This window comes from Seriola lalandi, unplaced genomic scaffold (assembly GCF_002814215.2).
Source record: "Seriola lalandi dorsalis isolate HSWRI2012SDOR001 ecotype SW California unplaced genomic scaffold, Sedor1 jcf7180002054538, whole genome shotgun sequence".
Classification (NCBI taxonomy): Eukaryota; Metazoa; Chordata; class Actinopteri; order Carangiformes; family Carangidae; genus Seriola; species Seriola lalandi.
Genome location: NW_019525091.1, coordinates 1,212,472 through 1,237,969, shown reverse-complemented (window position 1 = coordinate 1,237,969; position 25,498 = coordinate 1,212,472). Strand labels below are relative to the sequence as shown.

Below are 25,498 nucleotides of genomic sequence, written 5' to 3'. Positions count from 1 at the left end.
TCCGGACACATCCAACTGGGGTAGACCCAGAACACCCTGGAGAGATTATATATCTCATCTGGCCTGGGAACACCTCATGATCCCCCAGGATTGAGCTGGAAAACATTGCTAGAGTGGAACATCTGGACTATTTTGCTTGACCTGCTGACACAGCGACCCGACCTTGGATAAACAAAACAAAATGGATGGATGGATGGCCAGAAGCTGCACTAGTGGAGTTAGACAAGCATGGATGATGGCTGGAGTACTGAGTGGGCCATGCCATTCAGATGAAACGTGTAGTAACCGTTGTAGTTTTGCCTGAGCATACAGACTGTAGATATAAGGCCAGGTCAACACGCTGAGTATCTGCTCTTTTCATTTGGGGGAGGGCAGGACTCAAAAGCAAGGTACGTTACTGTACCTCAGGGTAAGAGAACAGTATCAACATTGGGTCCAGTAGATTTATCACAGCACAGCCTCATACCCAGAAGGGGGCAGTTAAAACACAAACACTCAGTCTCCACAGGAACACTCACCAGAGATTTTATTGAGTACTGATAACCAGATATTTCAGGAATCTCTACAGAATTAACTTGGATTTCACCACTTGAAGAATTAAAGTTCAGTTTTGATGTTGGAGGCAGTAGTAAAAAAAAAAACTTAACTCAAGGTCCACTTACTAGCTATTTCTGCAGCTTTTGAACTGCATTTCCTGGTCTTCCTCAGCAGATGGAACCATCTAGTGATCACAGGTGGTCATATACAGTGCTGCTTGAAAGTATGTGAACCTTCCAGAGATGGTCACTGTTTTTGTAAAAAACATTAAAAGAACCTTATTTAACAGACATCCAAATCCTAATTTGTAAAGCACACTTTCCAAATACTGGACACACACACAAAAAGAGATATTTTTCCATTATGTAATTCAACAAATGTGGTTTATTTCACAAACACTGAAAATGTAACATGTGCAAAAGTATGTGAACTCTTCTATTAGTAGCTTGTGGCTCCTCCTTTTGCAGCCATTACTTCAACCAAACGTCTTCCGTAGCCTCTAACCAGTCTCTCGCATCTGCTTATGGGGATTTTTGCCAACTCCTCCTTGCAGAACTCAGCCAGTTGAGAGAGGTTGGAGGGACATCTTGCATGTACGATCTTCTTCAGGTCTCGCGATTTAGATCTGGACTTTGACTGGGCCAATCCAGAGTACGAATCCTCTTTCTCTGAAGCCATTCCTTTGTAGTTTAGCTGGAATGCTTCGGGTCATTGTCTTGTTGCATAATCCATTTTCGTCCCAGCTTCAACTGTTTGAATGATGGCAGGAGATTCTGGTCAAGAATTTGTTGATATGCCTGAGAATTTATGGTTCCTTGGATAATATGGAGTCGCCCAGTTCCAGAAGCAGAGAAGCAGCCCCAGAACTTCACATTTCCACCACCATGCTTCACTGTTGGGAGGAGGTTCGTTTCTTCATTTGCAGTGTTGGCTTTTCTCCAAACATGGCGGTTTTAATTGTGACCAAATAACTCTACTTTAGACTCATCTGTCCAGAGAATGGACTCCCAGAAGGCCTCTGGTTTGTCCAAGTGCTCTCTGGCAAAGTTGAAACGGGCAGCTTTGTTCTTTTTTGAGAGCAGAGGCTTAATCTAGCAACCCTCCCATGAATGCCATGGCTATTCAATTGTCGTCTGATCGTAGACGCATGCACATTTGTCCCAGATGCTACCAGAGAGGTCTGCAACTCTGTAGAGGTGATGTGTGGGTTGGCCTTTACCTGATTTATTATTTTTCTGGTGGCTCTGGGTGATAGTTTTGATGGGCGCCCACTTCTAGGCAGAGTTGCTGTCATGTTGAAGGCCCTCCATTTGTAAATTATTTGTCTTACAGTCGATGGATTGAGCTGGAATCTTTTGGAGATGGTCTTATATCCCTCCCCAGACTGATGGGCTGTCACTACCCTCTTCTTCATGTCCTCGGATATCTCCTTTCCTATGTGTATGGGAGTGGTTGGTTTCCTCTCTCTTTTAATTAGTGCAGGCCAATCCCTTTCACAAGGATGTCTCATTTCATTGGTCTACTGAAATGATTAATCAAGCACTCACATGTATTTCACCTGAGTCTGTTACCTGCTTGACTTAACCCGTGCAGCTGGGGATTCACTTACTTTTGCACATACACTAATTCCATGTTTCATGTAGTTTTTGGGCTACTTAAACAAGTTCCACTAAACAAGTACAAGCATTGATGAAACATATATCTGACATTTCATACATAAAAACTGGTGATGATAAAATAAGAAAATCATGGTTAACAACAGAAACATCTGAACTGCTCAATGCGTTCACATACTTTCAAGCAGCACTGTATATGGCTGTGGTGGATCATAACCACACTCTCCCACTCTCACATGACTTTAGTTTTATACTGAACCATCTCCCTGACAGCTGAGCAAACTCTGTCCACTGAAGAAGACTGTGAGATGCAGTCGAAAGCTTGAGCTGAGATCTTTTAGTCAAACATGACATTTTAGGAGGGTAGATTGTGATTGATTTGTTGCATCACTGCTATGCAACACAGAAAAGGAGTGAGCAGGGCTTTAATATCCAGCCGCAAGCAGCAACATAATTCAGAACGGATGAGATTTGTGCTTCAGCTGAGTCTGTGACGGCTGATGCTTTGACTTGTGGTTTGCAGCGCATTTTAGCAGCTAATAAGATGCTTCTGCACTCCGTCAAATTACCGATAATGACTTGTTGTCAATCGAATTGAAAATAAGGCAAAAGCAGACAGGCAGGCTTCTCCTCCCTCCTTTTGTAAGAGAATAAACATATTGCAGGTGATTGTGTTGTTGCTGCTTCACTCCATCCATCACCTGCTGAAGCCTGAGTTCCATCCAAATCCAGCCTTAGTGGCTGACAATAGGCACAGCAGCATGGAGGTTGTTTGAGGCTGCATGTCTTCCTCACTACTGCTGCTCTCCTGTTCACGCTGACGTAGTGAAGTGCAGCTGCAGTCGGACACTGCAAAACAGGGGATCAGGTGTTGGTCACCATCATAGAAAGGCAGGGACTCATTCAACTTCAAAACATCTTTTTGTGTTTTCAAAAAGTGCTTCTGACGATAAAACATGTAGTAAAAAAAAGCACAAGGTCACACAGTGAAGCACAGTGGGACGGGCTGTTCTCACTGAGGGTCTAATAGCAGGTGATGCTGTTTGACAGTCAGGACACAGTCATGCACACTAAAAAGCCAGCCACATTATACGCTCCTACAAATAAATCATAACATTTCAACAGCAATAAAATCATGAGCATAATTGATTAACACAAAATGTCTACTTAAAGCTGCTCTAACCAATATTTTACATTAACAATGGATCAAATAACTATGTGAAAAGTGTCGTATGTAGTGATAAATCCACATAACGGTCCATAACTTTACTGTCTTGGTTTACTCTTATTGCAACAACATCAAACGGTACACGATGTTAGCATCAAGCTGGTGAACATAGTGGACCACTTAGCCTCTAAAGAACAAACTAAGGAGTTTGTGTAGAAAACAAATGGATGAGAGTGAGAGTGATTTACATTGGCCAGATGAACACTTATGATGCTCCTTTGTCTCCTCGATGTGTAAACAGCCAACTGGTTGCAAAGATGTTCACCATATAGGTGATGAAATGTCAACGTTGGGTTTAGCAGTTAATGGTTTCTTCCTGTTAAAGGGAACTTTTTCCTCCCCATTGTCGCCAACTCTTGGGTCTCTCTCTATAATATCGTAAGGTCATGACCTTACCCTGTAAAGTGCTTTGAGATGATGTGTGTTATGATTTGGCGCTATACAAATAAAACTGAATTGAATTTAAATAAAATCAATATGAATATATAATATAAAATCAATATGTGGCTCAAACTGAGGAACTGAGATCGAGATATATTTCAATCTGTTAGAGTCACAAAACTGTAGAGGAGTGAATGAAATTCATAGTAGAGGAAAGGTTTTCTGTGATTTTGGAGAGGTGTGTGTGCACCCGCCTCCAACAACTAACTGAAGTTTTTGCATTCTCTGTAATGTTCACGGACCAACGTTGGTGCTGATATGCAACCCATATTGAGTGGCTTTGTTGCTGATCCACCACAGCCATATACAGTGCTGCTTGAAAGTATGTGAACGCATTGAGCAGTTCAGATGTTTCTGTTGTTAACCATGATTTTCTTATTTTATCAACACCAGTTTTTATGTATGAAATGTCAGATATATGTTTCATCAATGCTTGTACTTGTTTAGTGGAACTTGTTTAAGTAAGTCAATTGTGAACAAGTGTACTTCCTGTTCAGACGTTATCTGTGAGCCAGCTGGCAATGTACACACGCATTGTGTGGGTGAAGTGTTACTGTGCGTTGAGTTCACTCACAGGTCTCACATTTTCAGGCGTGTGTACATTGCCAGCTGGCTCACAGATAACGTCTGAACAGGAAGTACACTTGTTCACAATTGACTTACAAATTTATGATGAAGCCTGATTGCAGTGTTATCAGTTGTGCTCATGTTTTTGGTTTTCTGCTGTTCTAGAATTGCTCCACCTGGTGGTCAGTCAGCCTGATGCTCGACACCTTTCAGTCTTAATAACAGGGACAAATATAAGGGTTCGAACAATTACCATTAGCTGAGAGAGAGTGTAATTCATTTGACGCAAAAAAAAGCTGGAAATATTAAAAAAAAAAAAAAAAAGAGAGAGAATAAGGGGATTTAGTCACCTCTGAGTGGGATTCATGAATATTTCGTTCACGTTTCAACCCTGAAGCCCTTAATTAACAGATTTCCTGCTTCAGCATGGTCATTATACAGCATTGGCTGGCTCAATGAGCAGTAATATTGGAGCGTTACACAGGTTAGCTGTGCAGCCACACTTTACATGCTCATAATAGTGAATGGTACATCAGACAAATGACTAGTGACATGTAAATATGAAAACCACTATTTTGTGCTTCCAAATGTGACCTAACGACCATCAGTCGTACAGATTTACTGTCGTCTTTCTCGTGTAAAATATCAATATCACAAAGATATTAATAATGAATTCTATACATTAAGCAGGCGTTTGTTTGCCAATGTTTTTACCAACTGCGATGTAATCAGATCCATCAGTCTGTAAGTGAAGCTTTGTTTTGGCTGTTGTGTTTCAGTTGGCAGGAAACAGAGACAGAGTGAGATGCTTAGACTAAAAGTGAAGAGCAGACTCACAGTTTGTTAGAAAGGAGCTCCATTTCCACATAAATAAACACAGGTCGGATAATGCAAGTCGCCTCTGATGTGACACTTGGCCCGTGCGGTCGTCTGCGAATGCGACGGGATCAGAGCGGAGTCGTCCTGGTTTTATTTTTAACCAAATCGATTCAGGCCAGTAATGGAAAAAGAAGGTGATGCCTCCTTCAAGCTCGTCTTTTCTGAGTCTCTCGTTTCCCGTTTTCTCCTCTAAATTTGCATCACAATGGTTCTGCGGACACGGAGGCCCGGAGCTGCCGTGCCAGATGAATTTTAGATGTGACAAGCAGCTTGGAAAGTAACTAAAAGCTGCAGCAGGCAATTTCACATTTTCTAAATGGCACTCAGAGGTAACTGCTTAAATTTCAATACTCAAGATTCCTGTAAGGTGATGTCAGTGAACTGCACATGGCTCATGTTTACAGTCTCTACTGTTCTGTGTTGCTTTGTGCAGATGTAAAAATAGACATGTTGAATTCAAGTTAATTTCTATAATTCTGCATCTTCTTTAGTGTTTCGTTTACTTTGCATTCAACACTGATCTGAAATGATTCAGGCTCAAAAGATGAGTTTATTTACACATATACGAGATTTATACATCTACACTGACAGAGTGAGACATCCTGCAAATATTTTAAAGAGGAGGCTAAGTTCGGGCTCTGTTGCAGGCTTCAGCAGCTAAGGTAATGTCCACACTAATTTGTTTTCATTTCAAAACAGCAATTTAGAACAGAAATATCCAGACAAGTGTTTAAGTGTATGAGAAATAATCCTGAAACACCTGCAAACACATGACCATTCTGTCTGATGCCATTTATCTTCTACCGGAAAAGAGTCTCATGATAAGAAGAATGAATGAATCATGAAAGGATACATCTGCGTCATTGTTTCTAAAGGTCTGTTTCTGCCCGCCCAGCATAAAACGCAACCCTGCGACCCAAACTAAAACAGGGTCAGCAGTGTTTCCGAAAGCCTCCATTTTAGAGGCTTGAAAACTCCAGAGTAGTGTGGCCAATAGGTGTAAACGTATAGCAAAAGAGATGCGACGAATCAGTGTGGATGTAGCCTAAAACTGTCCTCACACACACATTTCTTAATTAATTAACTGTCGTAACCCACTTACCCTCTCCATAGTCACAGGAGGCTGGAGTCTGTCCCAGCACACGCTGTCCATTTACAAAAAACGTTTATCAAGACGACCACTAAAGCTTATCTATTGGCTCTCGACATACTTTGATAGCACAGTGTGTCTCGTTAGGTCATACTGTCTGGTCTGGTTCTTCACTTAGTGCTTCTGACAGGGAGACTCAGTCCTGTTTATCCGTTTGCAGCAAATCTCGAAAACGACATAACATTTATAAAGCACTTTACAGTTCTGCTCATAACTGCCTTACAATGAGACTCATAACAAAGTCCTTTAACCTGGATTCCTTCATCCTAGATGGATGTTTATTTCTCTTACCATTATCGATAATGTGTTAATCTCAATACCTTCTAACTTCCCAGTGCTGTGGATCTTAGCAAAAGTTACTCAAGCAGGAGGAAATCCTACATTTACTGGGGACTATTTTCAGTGGTGGATATTCTAGTGAATATTTCCAGTGAATATTTCCAGCAGCAGGACGGTGTGTGTGGGACGGAGTAATAAGATATATCAGGCTTTGATAAACAAACAAAACTTGTTAATACGATACATTCATTGTTGGTTTTGGTCTTTTCAAGTGATTTGTTGATTAAAAAAAGTAACACTTTAAATCCACTATTTAGCATGTAGAAGCAGTATATGTAAGTAATGGTTTATAGCAGTCTATAATGTTGTAGTTAATGTGTTAGCAGGTGTATGTACAGCAACAATGATAACTTCTCCTATAAACAGTGCGGATCCTTCTTTGCCTTGGGGGTCCCCCCTCCCAATTTATTACTACCTACTCTATACAGACATTACAATTTACAGATGTCCCATAAACGCCTCACATGCAGGCAATGGGTAACCGCTAGCTATGGCCCCATGGGGGGGGTTTCGGGCAACAGCAGTGCACTCTGTGTGTATGGAAGATTTAAGGGAGTTTATAGTTGTCATTGCAAAATGTGCCGAGATGAGGGGCCGTCAGGGGGCCCCTATTTCCCATGGGGGCCACAAACATTTGCCTGGTGCACCTCTGCCTATAAAGAGAGGCATCTCAAGCCTTATCATTAATAGATATCCTTTAATTGGTGCCCTACTGACAATAACTGCTATAGATCTTGGACATTACTGCAAATTAAGAAGAACATATGTATCAACTTCAAAATATCCGGATGGCATTTGACATACAGGCCGCGCTACAATAACACAATGAATTAGCCATAACTCAGAGATAGTGGAGAGGCAGCCACTACAGTTTGACACAATTCACCGTCTGTACAAATCCCAAGTATCCTCTGACAGGATCTAGGTCTTCTCCAAAGTCTACTTCCTGTTTAAACAATTTAACACTCTGCTGTTTGTTCTTCTCTGTCAGGTGTGTTTGAGGTATCACCTTACACAGGAAAGCCCTTCTCCCTTCCCTGCTCCTAAATATTGACCATGTTGCCTCCGCTGACAGACCGACTGACAGATGCCCTGTGTACTAAATGCTGTGTGTGTCTGTGTGTGTGTAGATAAACACACACACACACACACACACACACACACACACACGCATGCGTACACTTGACCAGATGGATCGTGTGATCCTTGCTACCAAGTCAAAGGGTGACAGATACACCGAGTGAGGCGACTGGTCAATGATTTGATTGACAGGGGGCCATGAGCATCTCTGACCTGAAGGGCAGAAAGAGAGAGAGAGCGAGAGGAGGGGGTTGTTTCATCATGAAAATAATCCCTTTATCTTATTTAAGTAAACTGAACAGCCTTTATCAACCAAATGATCTTGAATCCAAACAACTCAAAAACTAGATCTGCTGCTACAACCGACCACCACTCTCCTCTGGTTTCAGTCTTCCCACCACATTGTGGAACATGGCTACATGGGATTTGCTATAAAGAGCATTAGTGAGATCCAACACTGGTGTTGGGTGATGAGGTCTGGCTTACAGTTCCAGTTCCAGTTCATCCCAGAAGTGGGGATGATGTGAGGACTCTCAAGGTCTCCCACGGCAAACTGAGAGAACCATTTCTTTTTGGACCTGGCTTTGTGCATGAAGGTACCGCCATGGTGAAATAGGAAAGGAACAAACACAAACTGTTGATACAAAGTTAAATGCATGTCTCCTCGTGCCTCCTACAGTATAATCCATGTAGGGGAGGAGTCTTTGTTTAAAAGAACCCCCCCACCCCCCCCCAAAAAATAGCTCAGCCATCAGCGTTGGACTCTGAGTCCTCTTAAGCAGCTTGGCTGGATAAAGCTTTACTGTTTTTTGGGAGTTTAAGAAACAGAATTAGAGTTTGCCCGGGGGAAGGCTAAACAGCAGGCAGAAACATCAACTCACGAAGACAAATTTAACTACACTTTTTACCCCGCGTGTAAAAGTGTCTTCACAGGATCTCACAGTGAGAAGACTGTAAAAGATATCATCGACTTGCAGAAGTAATATGTGTGTTACTCAGTCGGGCTGAGCAATATTAGCAGCGCGATATGAGCTCCAACATGGCAGTCACCGCGGCTGATCAGGAATTAACACATAAGCTATTATCGCTAGTCTTTAACTGTTAAAACAAAGCTTCTGTCAGTGGGAAGATGTGGCTTTTGTTGGCCATTCACATGCTGTCAAAGCTTCATGGGAGCTGTGTGTGTTTTAATGTCCAGCACATGATCATATATTTTAGAATATGGACAGAAAAGCGCAGGAACATGGTTCAGACAGGACGCCTTACATTGACTCATTTGGCAAATGATTTTATCCAAAGCGCCTTACAAGTGAGGGACATTACTAAAGCTTCAGTTCAACCTGTTCAATCAGGTAAATATCAGGTAAAGAAGCGCATCGAAAATGTACAGTAAGTGCTGACTGGACATGTGAGGGTGTTAGAGCTGTTAGGAGAGGAGGTGCTCTCTGAAGAGATCAGCCTCAACAGATTCTTGAAGATAGAGAGGGACGCTCCTGCTCTGATAGCATTCGGTAACAGTTTCACGGAAATAACCACATATAACCATGCCTGCAACACACGAGCGCGCACGCACGCACGCACGCACACACACACACACACACACACACACACACACACACTCCCATCCGCTGATTGTAATGAAGCACTGCTTGTTGTATGTAGGCGCTGCGCTGTGAACGACAGACGGACAGACCACGTCATTTAGTTTGGTTTCTTATCCTGCTGCTTCTTGTGGTAACACATTATTTGTGTTGTCAATTTTGTTTGAACATAGCCGTAAAATCTATTTGTCATCCAGTAAGATGACAAATAGATTTTATCACCGGCAATTTCACAGGGTGACGACAGGGCGATCGGACTATGGTTAAGAACCCTCGTCTGGGATTGTGATTGTCTTGTGTGCAGCGATGACAAAGTCAGAGCACATTCCTTGGAGGAACGCAGGGACCGAGCGGAGCATAAGCCTGTATGATTGAGTTCAAGTAAACGGCTGCAGATCTAGAAATCACTCTGAAGGCAGCATTAGTGAGTTGAACTTGATTCGGGCAGCCAGTGGAAGTAAACGAGCAGCGCATTGACATGTGCCCTTTTAGGGTGATCACAGACCTATGTGAAAATACAACAACAGTGTTAAATAAATATGTAAAGTTAAGGTAAAAGAAAAAAAAAAGGTTAGAGTACACAGCGGTCGTAAATCACAGAAAAATGATTTGAACTTGTCAGCAGCCTGGTGATCATCACTACAGGTTCTGTAGGTTGTTACACTAAATTTAACAAGTTAAGATAGTATTATTTATCAAAAAATTCACAGTTAACCTGGGACACTGTTCGAGTGAAACTTCCTGGTGGTTAATATGGACGTTTCAGACAGAAGATTAGCTAAATGCTTTGAAAGTCTTCATAAGGTTTCTGATGTTTCTCCAGCAAAGGCTGATGATACGTGTGATAAATGCTTCCGACATCACTTTCATGCACTGGATATTAGTTAGTTTATCTCAGTAGGGTGTACTGAGGAGTAAAACATTTTGTTGTATGTGAATGAAAAAACAAGATTTTTTTATGAGCAGATTAAATAATGGCATTGAAAGAGGAAAAAGAACATTGTGTTTTTTCTTTGGGACGTCAAATACCAAACAGAAACCCTCAGAGGCTTGTGGGAATTTGGGGTGGCCTAAGACATCATCTAAAATGCTACACACACACAGTCAGACAGAAGGATGGACGGATGGATGGATGGATGGATGGATGGATGGACGGACGGATGGAGGTATTACCCCAACAAGCCATGGTGAGCAGGACTCCCTTAGTGTTTGGTGTCGGTTCAGAGCGTCCGCCGCTGAAGCGGAGGTGAGTCAGACTCCAGACTTCACTTCGGATCACTGTCACAGACCGTGTGTCACCTCTCACACACACACACACACACACACACACACACACACACACACACACACACACACACACACACACAGCCCTGAGCGATGGCAGCAGACAGGCGAGGGTCTGCCAGAGAGAGCTGTCAGGACCTATTGTTGCAGCATCCCACAATGCCACCCTTCCTTAGACATTCACTGTGTGCGTGTGCATGCACATGTTTGTGTGAGTGTACACGTGCAGGTGCATGTGTCCATGTGTAGCATGTTGTGGATGATGGCTTGTTTGTGGCAGATTCTTCTCTTTCCACCCAGCTGATCACCTTTACGTTCCTCTTACCTTTTCTCCTTTACCTCTGCCTCCCCTCCCTCCCCCTCCATCACCTCCCCCCTTCCTCTGCTTAATGCTTCTTGTGATCTTTCTCCCTAAATTACATATTTTATTTTTTTCATATTTCCTCCTCTAATCTCCCCAACTCTTCCTCTCTGTCATCTCTCTCTCCCTTCCCATTCCCTTCTTGTTCCTACCCTCCCCCTCTCCCACCTGTGTCCCTGTGGTGCAGTAATACAGCTTTGTTAGTTCTTACAGAGCCATTTAAGCCAGTCAATACTTTACATGTAACACATTTAACACAACATCCGCCCTTTCAGTCTCTTCATCCCTTCCTCGACTGCTGCTTTTTCACCAGGCGCTCGTGTTTTTCTTTCTTGGTTACCGAGTTAAATTTGAACCCAGGTGACGACAGGGACGAACATAAGAGGCTTTTGTCACCTGAACGTAGACACATGTTGTTTTGAGGCATTTGATAAAGTGACTGTAATTCCTTTTGGCTGGACAGTCTAAGATCAACAGATACTGAAAATAACAAATAGCTGCAGCCGTAAACTAAAAGATGTGAGAGGACAGAGATAATGATGTTGCAGCAGTAGTTTGGATTTTTGCTTGTACGTTGTAATTCCCACTTTCCTGTGAGCAGAGAAATGGCCACACAGCTCTCCACAGCAGAATACTATTGTAGTAAAAAAAAAAAAAAAAAAAAAAAAAAAAAAAAAAAAAGTTGAATTTGCAGCTGGACTGGAGACAAGGCCTTCCTCTCTGCTGCTGCTCCTCTTCATGTTTTAATGCTCATAAAATGGGTGTATTTCTACATAAATATCTTTTCTGGTGTAGCTTTGAAGACAGATTAAATAAAGTAGCCCAAATCTCTCTCTGGCTCCGTCTCTCAGCGTAAATCTCAAAAATGTTGGTCTGACACTAAAAAAGAACACGAGTACGTTTGCCAAGACCGTGGAGCAGATTGACTGAGATAAAAACTCTCACTGGCTAAATGAAGCGTGCGGCTCCAGCAGGCCATTTGGCAGGCAGCGCTTCTCCGTCATACTTTGATGTCTCAGATTCTTCTTCCCTTAGACCTTCGGCTTTGTTGCCAAACAGATTAGAGCGAGCAGCACCAACATCTACACCAACCATGGCCTCGTAATCTGCAGACTACAGAGGAGACGCCTGAGGAGAATGTGGCAGGGGCTTTCTAAGGACAGCAGCAATCAAAAGGAAAACTGTGGAGCTGATTTGCGTGGTTGGAAACACAATGGAAATCTAACCCGCCTCTTTTCAAGTATTTGAGTGGTCTGTGAGGTGAAGTTTAGCTGCAGTCAGACACGAATCTCAATCTTTTTAAAGTTTGGGTTTTTTTTTTGAGAGAAAAAGTTCATGTTTTTATTGTTGTTGTTTTTCTCACCTACTCACCTGTTACTTAGATTTATGGCTTTGCAAATTAATGACCTGAACTAAAAATGGCACGCCAATTATGTAAATTAGAACACTTTATTTTCTAATCATAACAGAACTGATTGCCACAGTAAACAGTTTGAGAATATGACATGTTTCATGGGTGTTGCAGATCCCCTCTGATGGAAATCAAATGTTTAATCTTGTTAATGTCCATATGGTGTTTGTTTGTAACACATATCATGAGTGAAACATGACTGAGTATTTCCACCTTGCACTGCAGTGAACTGATGACAGCTTCAGACAGCCAGGGATTCATGTGTCCGTCAACCTAGCACAAGCAGAGTGGTGGGCGGGGCAAAGGCATGATCCAGAATTTCTCAATGAGGAAGTAAGCATAGATGTGCTTCCACTTTTTATGTGGAAAAAACAGTGTTAAAGCTCTAGAAACAACAGGTGTGTGAGCCGACTAGAAACCAAATCCTGCAAGGATGGATGGTGGGTTCAGGTGGGTGGGTGTTGTGACATCACAAAGTTACAGAAGGCCTGACGGCTTGTTTTAAGGCTCAGTTTCTGAATACAGGCCGTGTGCATTTCTCTGTGGACTGAGCGCTTTGATACTTTAACAGTGTTAATATAGAACCTAGACCTGCTTTATCATCAAACAACACATGGACATCTACCTTTATACAATATGGGACCTTTAACTATTTTTAATGACACCTACGTGAAGAAGCCCCTTCCCTTTATATCTGATGGTCTTTGTGTGTTTTTTCTCAACTCCACTGCAGAGACTTTGGAGACGTGCACAAACAGAGATGACCTTTTCCTCAAAGGGCAGTAGCCTCACACCTACTGTACCGAAACCTCAGAGGCTCAGAGCTGCGTGATGCACAGTCTAACAAGCAAAAAATTACGCCGCAGCTTCATAAAACACTCTTTAATTCATAAACAAACTCTGACTCAGATTAATTACCAAGTACAATTCATGGAGGAGTCATTAGCATGTTTCACATCAATGTTTGCCTAAAACCAGTCACATAATTAGATCTCCAAAACTTACTGGTGGAAAGAATCTGCTGCACAACAAATCATTGATGGAAATTAACAAGAATTTGGTCGTCTGATTATAAATCTGTTGATCAACAGAAAATGAGTCTGCAACAATTATCCAACAATAGTTTTCAAGTAAATATGCCAAACATTATCTGGTCCCAGTATTTCAGTTATGTGTTATGAATTTTGAACCGATGAGCAAACAAACAAGTGGTCTGATGGCGTCAACCTGGGTGTAAAGGATTGTGGCACTCTTCAGTATTTGCTGACATTGAATGTAACAAAAGATCAATCAATTGGTTGAGAAAAAAGTGATTCATCGATAATTATTGTAGAAATAAATGAAGAAAATCATGAGATTAGCTTAGCCTGAGTTTGACTCCATAAGCAAACAGATATACTGATGATAGAGCTGCGTGGTACTGAACTCATTTTGTGGCAAACGTTTGGCGGTCCTGTTTACACTACATCGAATGTCTGCATACAAAGACATGTTCACACCCCTATCAGCACGTACTGTCTGTGTGGACGCTTGCAAACATGGGAAGATGACAAATCTACGTCACGCAGACCCTCGTTGAACCCAGTGCCCTCCCAGATATAGAAAACACAACTTGGGCTTTGTAAAACAATGGCCTGTCCAACACACACACACACGCACGCACGCACGCACGCACGCACGCACGCGCACACACACAGCAACATTAACATTCATTCAGAGTAGTGTTTCTGGCCACCTCACACAATAATCCCTCTCCTTCCAGCTCTGTTTTGGTGTTCACCAACTCCCCGGGGGAAACGTCTGGCTCTTTAGCTGCTAAACGCTCCACTATGTTCACTAGCTAGTCACACATCTCTGTTCGCTCTGTGGCGGGGGGCAGGTAGCGTGTGCTGCGTGTTTATTGTAGGTTCAGGGCTAAAAACAGCTGCTTGTTGTGGCTGGAAACCAGACTGATGAAAGCAGAGTTCTGGCTGGAAAACCAAAACAAAGGAAAAACAGCTGTATGGTTGGGAGATTATTCTCTGTGTGTGTGCTTGTCACTATGAACAACCACTTCACTTGAACCATTGTGCTCTGTCGTAAAGTGCAGTTATCAAATCAACGTTAATCTCACAGACTAACACAGATGATGAAAAAGAGAGAGAGAGAGAGAGAGAGAGAGAGTAAATGGTCAGTGAGTGACAGTAATGACTGTGGAGCAGGCCGCATGCCCTCCAGGTACTGCAGGGAACTCTGGGTAAACGCCCATCAAATGGCAACACAGTGATTGGTGTACAAACTTACTAGTCTTATGAGTCCAAGCAGCTGCCATTGTTTCAGTAAAGACTTTGGATTATTTCCCACATTTTCCCACAATCTCTTCTTATTTTACTGATGTTCTGTTTCTATTTTCTTACAGTGCAAGAATAATGATGTATGCAAATCTTAAAAAACAAATTCAGCTCTGTCAATCACCAGGGAGTAATCTTGATAATAAGTCTGCTATCAAATGAATTTGACGTAGTTAATGAAATACCTGCACATTTTTGGGGATTCTTCTGAAAAAGTATTTGATGAATTTGAATTTGAATTCACTGACAGGTTTGTCGTGGAGGAAGGTGTCGAGTAAATGTGACTTAAAAAAGCTCTTTTATGACAGAAATGATGAATTCTGTATTCTTCTGAAACTATAATTGATTTTTGCATCAATGTGATCACAGCTGGATCACCACCACTCCCTCTCTCCCTCCACTCCTTCTCTTCTTGTCTTTCTAGCTTTTTTGCTTTATCTTATTTTCCCAGCAGCCCTTGCTGCTCTTTCCTCGACATACCCCCTGCCCCGCGGTTTTCGAGCTTCGAACAGTCTCTTGGTTTTGTTCCTCTCTCTGTCTTCTTGAGAGCCTTCATCTTCCCCCTGTGTCTCTCTCACCCTCTCCTTCCTCCCCTGTGGCTCCGGCGAGGAGCTCCATCAACTCCAGAGGTCCATGGTTTGTCTGTGCCTCAGTGTGTGCGCGCGCGTGTGTGTGTGTGTGCGTGTGTGGCTCCATGTGGGTGGGTGTGTTGTGTGGAGTAAATGGCCTCCAGGATCCCCTGGGTCGCATCTCAAATGTACTCACAGAGAGCAGAGTCATGACTAAGACTGCACGTCTTTCATTAACAGAGAGAGAGAGAGAGAGATAGAGCGAGAGAGAGTTGAATAAGTCATCTGAACACACCAGAAATGTTGTCCTTCACCCAAACGACTGGGTCAGGCCTGAATGATGTTATGAAATGTGTTTGTGTGTGTAGACATGTGTGGGTGTGGGTCGGCTCAGGAATCACCGGCTCTGCAGTGAATTTAATGTGGTTTCTGAAATCAAAGAGAACCTCAAACTGTCAGAAAAGGAAATTCCTTCTCCTCCTCTGTCTGATGCTCTCACATTGTTCCAGTCTCTAATCTTAAACTTCAGTGTGGGAGTCATTTTCTGCGGTGGGATTTTTTTTTTCTTTCTGTTTGTGTAAACTCACTGTCTCGTTCAGCTGGTACCTCTCTCCTGTGTGTTACCTAGAAGGTGTTATTATAGACAGTCTCTGGAGAGCAGGCCTGAGTGTGCTGCTCTCAGCTGTGGGTTTGTGAGTCAGTTCTGACCACAGACAAACAGCAGCAGTGTTATTGTTTCATCAGAGAAAAGATATTTAAGTAGCAAAGCTGCACGACGTTGTTATCTTGCTACAAAAACGCCTGTAGACCCACTGAAAATAAACCGTATTCACATCACCTCCACCGTGTCTCAGTAAAACTTTCAGCCCCTCCCTTTTCTCGTGTCACCTGTTATCCCACAATGCTTTTGAGAGTGCTTTCATTCCTGTCAGTAGAAAAGTAATGAGGTTGGACCTGGCTTTGCGCCGCATTAGTGGGTCTTCACCATTGGTGGTGTGGAGGTGGGGTGTGGCTCTTGACACTTGGGAGCACCGGTCACAGTCAACACTGGTCACCTTTACTGATGAAGGACGATCTCTTCCTAAATCTAACCCCTCCGCATAAAACAGGGAAACATGTGAAAACAGTGTGAGAGAGGTGTCTCTGGAAGTGACGATCCAACATCATCATCTGAAGCTGCAGTTCCCCTCAGAGATAGATAGATAGATAGATAGATAGATAGATAGATAGATAGATAGATAGATAGATAGATAGATATTAACAATAATAATTAAATTAGTCCAGTTCATGAGCCACTTCCTACAACCTGATGGCAGTGGGGACAAAGGATCTCCTGAACCTCAGTTCTGCAGCGCAGTATCGAGATTGATCTACGCAGTTTCACTGTTTCTGTCACTGATTAAATTAACGTTTTTCAGCCGCATCACTGCAAACAGCAAACAGCAGACAGCAGACAGACACAGTCAGAGAGCGGCTGGCGAACACAGCGGAGCATTTAGCAGCTAAAGAGCCAGATGTTTCCCTCAGGAGCTGGTGGAGACCAAACACGGAGCTAAAAACTAATGAAACAACAAACATGTTGCTAATGGATGATGGTATGTCAATGTTGTGTTCATTTGTTTTTTGCTGCCCATAAGTTGACAAAAAACTGATTATTGCAAGTTTAACTTGGGGCCAAGAGAGTGAATTAAACACAGTCAGTAAGGTGTTTTGCTGCTTCACATTCTGGCGGGTTTTCTGCTCCTGTGTTCTCTGTTCCCTCCCTGTGGTGATGGATTTCTCTGTCACTGATGCTGACGCTAACTGGCGACTTCACAAAGAAGCCCTCGCTGTTTGATTCAGCGGGACTGAAACCAAAACCTGACGTTTAGCGTCGCTGATGTCTACAACGATTTCTGATATGAAAACCCTCTCTGCAGCTTCACCCGGGAGGAAAAGTATCATGAGCGAGTGGACAGGCCTGATAAAACAAACCTGAAATGAAAATGAATATATATATCAGGGCAGAGCAGCTTCGCTTATCTGCAATAGCTGCTGGAAAATTTGGATGTCTTCACGTCATGGACTTTTTAGGCAGGTATCAACAAGAGCGAGTAACACTAGCAGCATTTTAGAGATTGTAAGTCATTGTTTGAATCCGAATGGAAACATAACATTTTGAAATCAAGCTCCACAGTCGGTTCTTTCACCCTGTACCAATCGATCTCTTGGAGCGACTTCGGTTCAGAGCTGTCATGTCTTGTCCCTCGAGGTGACACACAACATCTCCAGACTGTATCTTCTACCTGTGAACAGTGACAACTACCCCCCCCATCCTCCTCCTCCCCCCACCACCTCCGCCCATTGCCCAGAGGGGATTTATTGATATTGATTTGGATGGAAAGCTTTAAGTCTCCATTGAAGGGAGTATGAAGGCTGAGGTATTTTTAGGCTCTGTCGATCGGCAGCGCTCCCTTCAGCGGGGCCTGGCAGACAGCACGAAATCAATGCGGACGGCATCGATGTGGATGTTGGGCCATATGTTGCGAATACAATACATAAGAAATATCGGCTATTTAGTGCGAAGTAGACTGGTAAGTGAGTCGAGGCTGCCTTATTGATTTCGGCTGTTAAATCCACTTCAATCAGCCTTTCATCAAAGAGGAGATGAAAGAGGGGCGACGGGGGCTGGAGGAGGACTTTTAAGCCTCCAGCGATGAACTGCTCCAGCGACGAGATGTGGAGAAAAAAACCCGCTCGAAACAATCTCGTGGTGATATTCAACAACTTAAGCAAATTTCTACACAAGCACCCTTATCTCGACTTCTGTAGCTGAAGTTCGGCTAATTTCATAGCACTTGACTTTGAGTATTTCGCTGTCTCCTGCAGCGTCTTGGATCCAGCGGGAGCAGCGTTTTATCTCACTTCTTACCGCAAGATATTAGAGATGTAAGTTATAATTTGTGTTAACGAGGGGGAAGTCTCTCCTTTCATCACCACTTAAATCTAATATCCTTCAACATCCCAGGCCTCGCTGACTCATACAGGTCGTGCCCCCCCTGTGCCAAGGCATGGCGTGGATAATTAATCTAATTTTAGCGCTGGCTCTCAGTGTTACACTGGACACAGATTTCATCTTCACCCGTCTTAATGCTGCGATATAAGATGGCAATTCAGAGAAGAAACGCTGGATTCAATCGATTCATTGGGATCCATGTGAGAGGACTGAGTGTATTTACATGCACACACTGGTGTCCCGGTTATGAGTCATTTCCTGTCTCTGTTTATGTTCAGGATATTAAGCCTACATGGAAAAACACTGTCACAACCTGGATGGCAGATTGAGACAAAACAAGAAGTCCTTATTCAGATGTAGCTGGAGTTCAGAGAGCAAAAATCAGCAGTGACAGCAGAGCGTGTAGAGTCGATTAGAAAATTAATATCGACAATACTGATCATTGACCAACTGCTGAAGTCGTTCATCAGTCAGAACATTTGCCGGTTAAAGCTTAATGTGAGAATAATGTGAAAATGTTCATTACTTTCAGGCCTGGATGCAGAGAGGTGAGAGATGCTGTATTGTGCTGTGGAAGTGTTGAACGCTGCCAAATCAAAGAGGGCAAACACACAGGGTGGGTGCCAGCTGGACGCAAGCTTTTACAGCCTTCAGGGCCCAGGACGACCAGGTGAACCACATCAGCTCTGAGTCATAGCGGGAGCAGCCAGCGCAGCTCGCCAGACAGAGTGGGAGGGAAGCCACCGAGCAGTTATTCATATCCCCGGTTACGTGATTTAAAGTTCTCAAAAGATCCCGATCAGTGTCTGTTGTCTGTGCGGGCTGGTGTTTCACTCTCTGGCGTCCCACCTTCATTTAAAGTCTGGCTGCCTGAACTCAGTTTAATGATCCATACCTTTAATGTTTGTCTGACGTTATCCATGTTGCCAGATTGTGTATGAAACGCAAGCTAGACACACAATCCAGACATTACATACACAACCCATCTGTTGCGACAACCTGGCAACCCACAACCTGATTCAAGTGTTCAGGCTGGTTCGACTGATTAACAAATTTCATTTCAATTAACAAGTTTAACTAAACGAGTTAATTGTATATTCATGTAATGTTTATCTAAAGGTTATATGATGGAATTCAAATTTTACAAAATGTAAATGAATCTTGTTATGTGTTTATTATGTAGTATTTCCCATATTTTCAAATCCACATGTTGGCAGGTACCGTATGTGTTCTGCACCTGGCTTCTCCATTCAAACTGACAGTGATGGAGGATAAACAAGAGGAGTGATAATTATTCAGCCTTTTCAACACTGCTACTGGCATCAAATGTAGAATGAGTGTCCTGCAACTAAATCCAATAAAACTCACTCCTCCACTGGCAGAAAAAAGTAAATACTAATTAGATTTAATTAGTTTTTTTTTTTTTTTTTTTAGGTTTGATCTATTTTGACTTAGATTACTGTATATAACTAATCATACTGTTTGTGTTTTCTGATTAACTATTCCTCTCTGTGCAAACTGAATCTGACACATGTTCATTTGATCTTAAACCAAAGTATTCCTGTTTTTGTTGTGAATAGTTCCACATATTCAGGTTCATCAAGTCTAGGATCAGAACTCATGTGACTGATGTTTCCATGTGCAAACACAAACAGGATTCTCCTTTAACAGATTGACAGTGTTCAAATAAACATTATTCCAACACACTCCCAGCCTCAGCAAGTCATCTGTGGCCGTGAGTGTTTCTGCTTCACTTGTCTCTCCTGACTTTTTCTGTTTGTTTTTGCGAATCCAACCGCTGACCTCACACTCGACATCTAAACCCATTTAGCTTCTGAGCCGCCACTGATACCGACTGATATCCCTCCACCGCTAACACGCACCACACTAATCCCGGTGTCATTTTCTCCAGACTACGTGTTATTGCCCGTCTACACATCTGTAATAAAAGTGCTGCTCGCTCATTGTGGGCCGGGTGACAGGAAAGTGAGGCGACGTCTTGACATTTGACAGAAGCACACTCAAAAGTGCGTCACCTGTCGAGCATACAGACTTACAGAACAGAGAATATTATCCTATATTTTAAACCTCCAGATATCTCAGTCCAAAATCAAACTAAAACTGCATCAAACCCGGCCAGCACATTTAGTTTGTCCGTGACAACTTCCACTGTGTATTTTGCACTGCGCAGCACCAAAGAGTTAACACGGAGCTGAAAACAACATCTGCATCAAAACTGTATGAGACAGAGTGCAGAGAGACAAGGACGAATGGAAACCATTGAGATAAAGAATAAGTCCAGTGAACTGATGCATCTCTGCATGAAAACAGCTTCTATCTTACTGCTAACAAATGCTGACTTCAGTTTTAAACGTATTAAAACACAATTCAGTTATCAGGGAGCACAAATAATTAATTCAAGTAAACACATTACTAATTACATGTCAGTGAATGATCAAAAATCTGCCGGCCTTCAAACCTCAACATCACAATGAGAGCATGAAAACGTGTTTGTCACTTAAAACATTAAATATTTTATATTAAATGTTTTTTTTTTTAAATGTTTTTTTGTATTTTATCATTTTATTATATTATTATATTTTCACATATAACTGATATTTAAAAAAATATATAAAATATTTTAAATATTAGAACTAGAAATATTGATATTATGTCAATAATTACACACACATAATAATAAGGTGATGGCAGAGTTTATCATTCATGGGTTCATTTTTACCTTTTCAATATTAATGTAGTTTAATTGTACAGTTATGGTCACAGACTCTCTCTCCACCTCCCTACACTCGTATGTGAGTGTAATTCATTTTACAAAAAGGAGACAAAATGCACAATTAACAAAGTTAAAGATGAATTAGACTGACAGCATTATTATTATTATTATTTTCTGTCTATATTCAGTCCATTTTTCAGGTTTGGTTACCAAGTCAGAGCCTCATACGAAGGATTAAGTATCACAAACAGCCTGAAAAATGGCAAGTGCTGATGACAAGCTGTTTGTTGCAGACTTACAGAAATAACAACTCTAAAATGGACATATCCCTTTAACTGACGTGACAAACGTTAAGTTAATGCTGATGTGATGGATATGAAATGTCCCTCACTACTAATTGGTAGGGACAAAAACAAACCAACGTCTCCTAAAGAAAAAAACTGCTGTCGTGAGGACGAGGTCTGAGGAGATAATGAAGTGAAAACAAAACAAATCAAAGCAAATCAGTCTGATTAGGCTGGAATACTGTCACTGCACAGTGTGAACACAGACACTGAGGACAGTGATTACCCAGAGTCACATGAGGGCTCCTCACATGCTGCATTAGATAACTAAATACTGTTAAGGTCACACTCAAGGTCATCATGTAATATGAGGAGAGGGTAACGTCAGCTATCGTCACAGTCCCCAGAGTCTGGCTTTTCTCCTCAGCCAGACAATAACAGCCTCTGTTTTCTATTTCATTACCACTAAATTATTAAAGCAGCTCTCTATTTCCTATGATAGTAACAGGCAGAATGGCTTCCCCTTTCATCACCCGCAAATATTTCAGAATCATCTCTGGCCTTCATGACTCACACTGGCTGTGCCCTCTGTGTGCCAAAGCTTGGCGTGGATAATTAATCTAATTTTAGCTTGGTGTGTGTTTGTGTGTGTGAGTGTGTGTGAGTGTGTGAGTGTGAGAGAGGAATACTGGACAGCGTTGTCATTTTCCCTCAGCGAGCACGTTGAAGGCTGCATCAGCCTGACATACCGTTATCTCCTCCTCCCTCTCTCTGTCAGCGTTCCTCGCTCACGCCTCTATCTTCCTGTTCCTCTGCTATCACAGATGGTCGAGACAAAGCAATTGTGTATTCAGGGCTGATATTTTTTGCATCTGTGTTTTCTGCACATGGATTGATACCTGTAGCTATCACAACACCTGATAATGAAATTATCTTAAATTCATTTCTCTCTCTGTTTCTTTTTCTCTTTGCCTCACCAGCAGTGGATGCGGTGCCGGTACGGAAAGATGGGGATCAGGTAAAATGCTATTATCTTTTTTTTTTCTTTTTTAATGCCTCCATCATTTCTGCACACCTCAATCTATTTTCCCATTTTGCTGAAAGCCACTGTGACTGAATACAAAAGACGGCAGTGCTGGTGTCCTCAGCTCTCCTCTTCTATCTGAACAGTCAGAAACAGACATGGTGGTGGGGTGTGTGTGTGTGTGTGTGTGTGTGTGTGTGTGTGTGTGTGTGTGAGAGAGAGAGAGTGTCATTTCATGTCTCCTCAAATCTTTTAGAGGTGAGAAAAAGAAGCGCTGTTACTCACCCAGAACTGCCTCCTGCTGTTAGACGGCCGGGCCGCGGCCTCAAGAAAGGTCAACAGATCTAAACTTTGAAAGAAAAGACGGATTCACAATGTGTGCAGGGTGAATTTGTCTGTGTGTGTGTGTGTTTAAACATTTGGAAGGTATTAGGACAGTGTCAGTTTCTGTTGTTTTGTCTCTGTGCTGCAGCTCACTGGAATGTGTGTGGAATTTTTTTTTTTTTACACATCAAAGTCTGTTCACAAATCTTTGGCTATACAACTTGGGTCTGAAGATGACAAGCTTGAAAATGAAACTAGAATCACCACCTCATGGTTGTAAAATGTAAATCTGGTCACAATCTCTCCTTCCTGAGTTACAGCATAGAATAATGACCAAATGACCAGAAGTGATTTTGCAGAACATTATGATGTCACAGTGAAGTTGACCTTTGAGCATTTAGACACAAAATGTCATCACTTAATTATATCCTTCATTCATGAATTTCCCTTAGGGGATAAATATCTATCTATCTGTCTATCTAGATCGAGTTAAATTGTCATAATTAGTGTATGAATTCATGAGTGATGGCAAAATATGTGATTTGTGAGATCACAGTGAACTTTGACCTTTGACCCTGGACCACCAGATTCTACTAAGTTCATCCTTGATTCTAACTGAACGTTTGTGTCAAATGTCAAAGATGTTCACTCAAGGTGTTACTGAGATATCATGTTCATGAAAATGGGACGGACAACCCTAAAACATTAAGCCTCTGGCCTTGGCTGTTGCCAGTGAGTGCCCATGTTTAACTTCACAACGCTATGAACTGTGGGTAATTCCCTCTGGAAAAGTCTGCAGAAATGCAGACTTACAGAAAGTGTGCATAAAGGGCTCAGAGAAAGAGAGAGAGAGAGAGAGAGAGAGAGAGACAGAGAGAGAGAGAGAGAGAGAGAGAGAGAGAGAGAGAGAGACAGAGAGAGGGAGAGGGAGAGAGAGAAAGATAGAGAGAGAAAGAGGGAGAGAGAGAGAGAGAGAGAGAGAGAGAGAGAGAGAGAGAGAGAGAGAGAGAGAGAGAGAGAGAGAGAGAGCCATCATGCACTTGATGGTTTCACAGTGGGACAGCACTAAGCCCTCATGGACTTAACGGGAATGCGCCTCAAAGTCTTTGAGTCCATGAGGGTGGACATTGGGATTGGGCCTAAATTTGCTTCTACTAGTACAACACACCCGAATATCCAACCAAACTATTGGGGGTTGAAATGCATTATGGGTATTGTACGTGCCAGGTTTTGACAAAGAAGAAGAATGTGAGGAATAAAACAGATGAAATTTTTTTAAAAACTGCCTATGAGTCTGATTCTGTCACAGGAGTACCCTTTTAATGTCCGCTGGGTTAAAGTGTTGTCTTTCAGCTTTTATTTGAGGGTATCCACATTACTACTGTGTATTTTTTTTTTTTTTTAAATCAGTGACCAGCTGATTATTTGTTTTACTCCTGCAGACCAGACTGAAGCTGGCGGTTGTGCCGGTCTGGCAGAGAACCACCAGGGATGTCTGAGAGCTGGACTTCAGACAGTCAGAGAAATGTTAAATATGAGTGGCCGTCCTGGAGGCCAAGTGGCACACAATATAACTCCAACATCCCTGCTATGATTTGTTACACCTCACACATCCCTCTCCTGCTTCATTTCATGCCTGTCTCTATACTAACTCTGCCAGGAGAGCAAAAACAATAAAGAATAGTCTAAAAAAGAAAAACCAAGAAAGTTGATGTTACTTGTTGTTTGCTCTGCAGCCTCACAGTCAGGAGGTCCTGAGTTTGAATCTTCCAGACAGCTTGGGCCTTTGTGTCTGGAGTTCACATGCTCTCCCTGAGTCTGCGGGAGCTCCGGTTTCCTCCCACAGTCCATAGTCGAGATTAATTAGTGACTCTAAATTGGCGAAGGTGTGAATGGACTGTCTGCACGTGTCAGCCCTGTGATAGTTAGCCAGCTTGTCCAGGGTGTACCCTGTCTCTCACCCAGTCTGCGCAGGGAAAGGCTCCTCCTGCATGATAAGCAGGTAAACATGGTGGATGTATGACCACTTGCTCTTGCCCAGGGATGCTTGTGAGCTATGCATGAAAAGAGCTCCAGATCCTACGCGCTGCTCATGACCTAAATGTCAACACCTTCAAATTAGAGCTGAAAGTCAACATGTTACCCTCACTGTTTCACTGTCACTGTTTTATTTTAAACCCACGGTTTCCGCAGCACAGAGACAACACAACAGACGAGTCACTAGTTTTTGGTTTCAGTTGAAAAGTTCTGCTGTTTCAGATGGTTTCAGCCTTCAGAAGCTCATATTAGTCAAACCTGTGTGTGCTCCTGTGTGTCTGCCTGCACTCTCGTGACTGGCCGTGCATGACTGGGTGTGAAGGTGTGTGTGTGTGTGTGTGTGTTGATAGTCTCTTACCAAGGCCACATAGCCGCTGTCCCCCCCCAGGGCTCAGACTATTACTGAGCCATGTATCACTTCTCAGCTGTGGACCCTGGGGAGAGAGAGAGAGCAGTAGAAAGAATGGGAGAAGAGAGGGAGACAAAAACAGAGACATCCATCTTATTGTTTTTCCATCACTGGCTGCTGCTTTCTTTTCTTTAGTGTTGTCATTTTTCCTCCCACACGAGGGTTGGAAGGCCGTCACGCACCAGTAGTTTCACTACTGTATAATATTTTAAAGGTTTATTTGTTAACATCATTATATCACCGCTGAGTTAATTACAGCATGCATGTGAAACCAAGATGGAAATGACCTGTAGCCCCT

General features: G+C 42.5%; 1 protein-coding gene across 7 annotated transcripts in view; it reads left to right on the top strand.

Annotated features, from left to right (window-relative positions):
• LOC111661217 (uncharacterized) overlaps positions 1 to 25,498 on the top strand; it is a 54,870-nt gene that overhangs the window by 6,747 nt on the left and 22,625 nt on the right. For 4 of the 7 annotated variants that reach the window (XM_023414719.2, XM_023414716.2, XM_023414715.2 and 1 more), the window contains exon 2: positions 22,387 to 22,424. In XM_023414719.2, coding sequence (XP_023270487.2) covers positions 22,387 to 22,424 — 38 coding nt within the window. The remainder of the gene's footprint in view (positions 1 to 22,386; positions 22,425 to 25,498) is intronic. The other 3 variants (XM_023414720.2, XM_023414717.2, XM_023414714.2) reach the window with 1 other exon arrangement.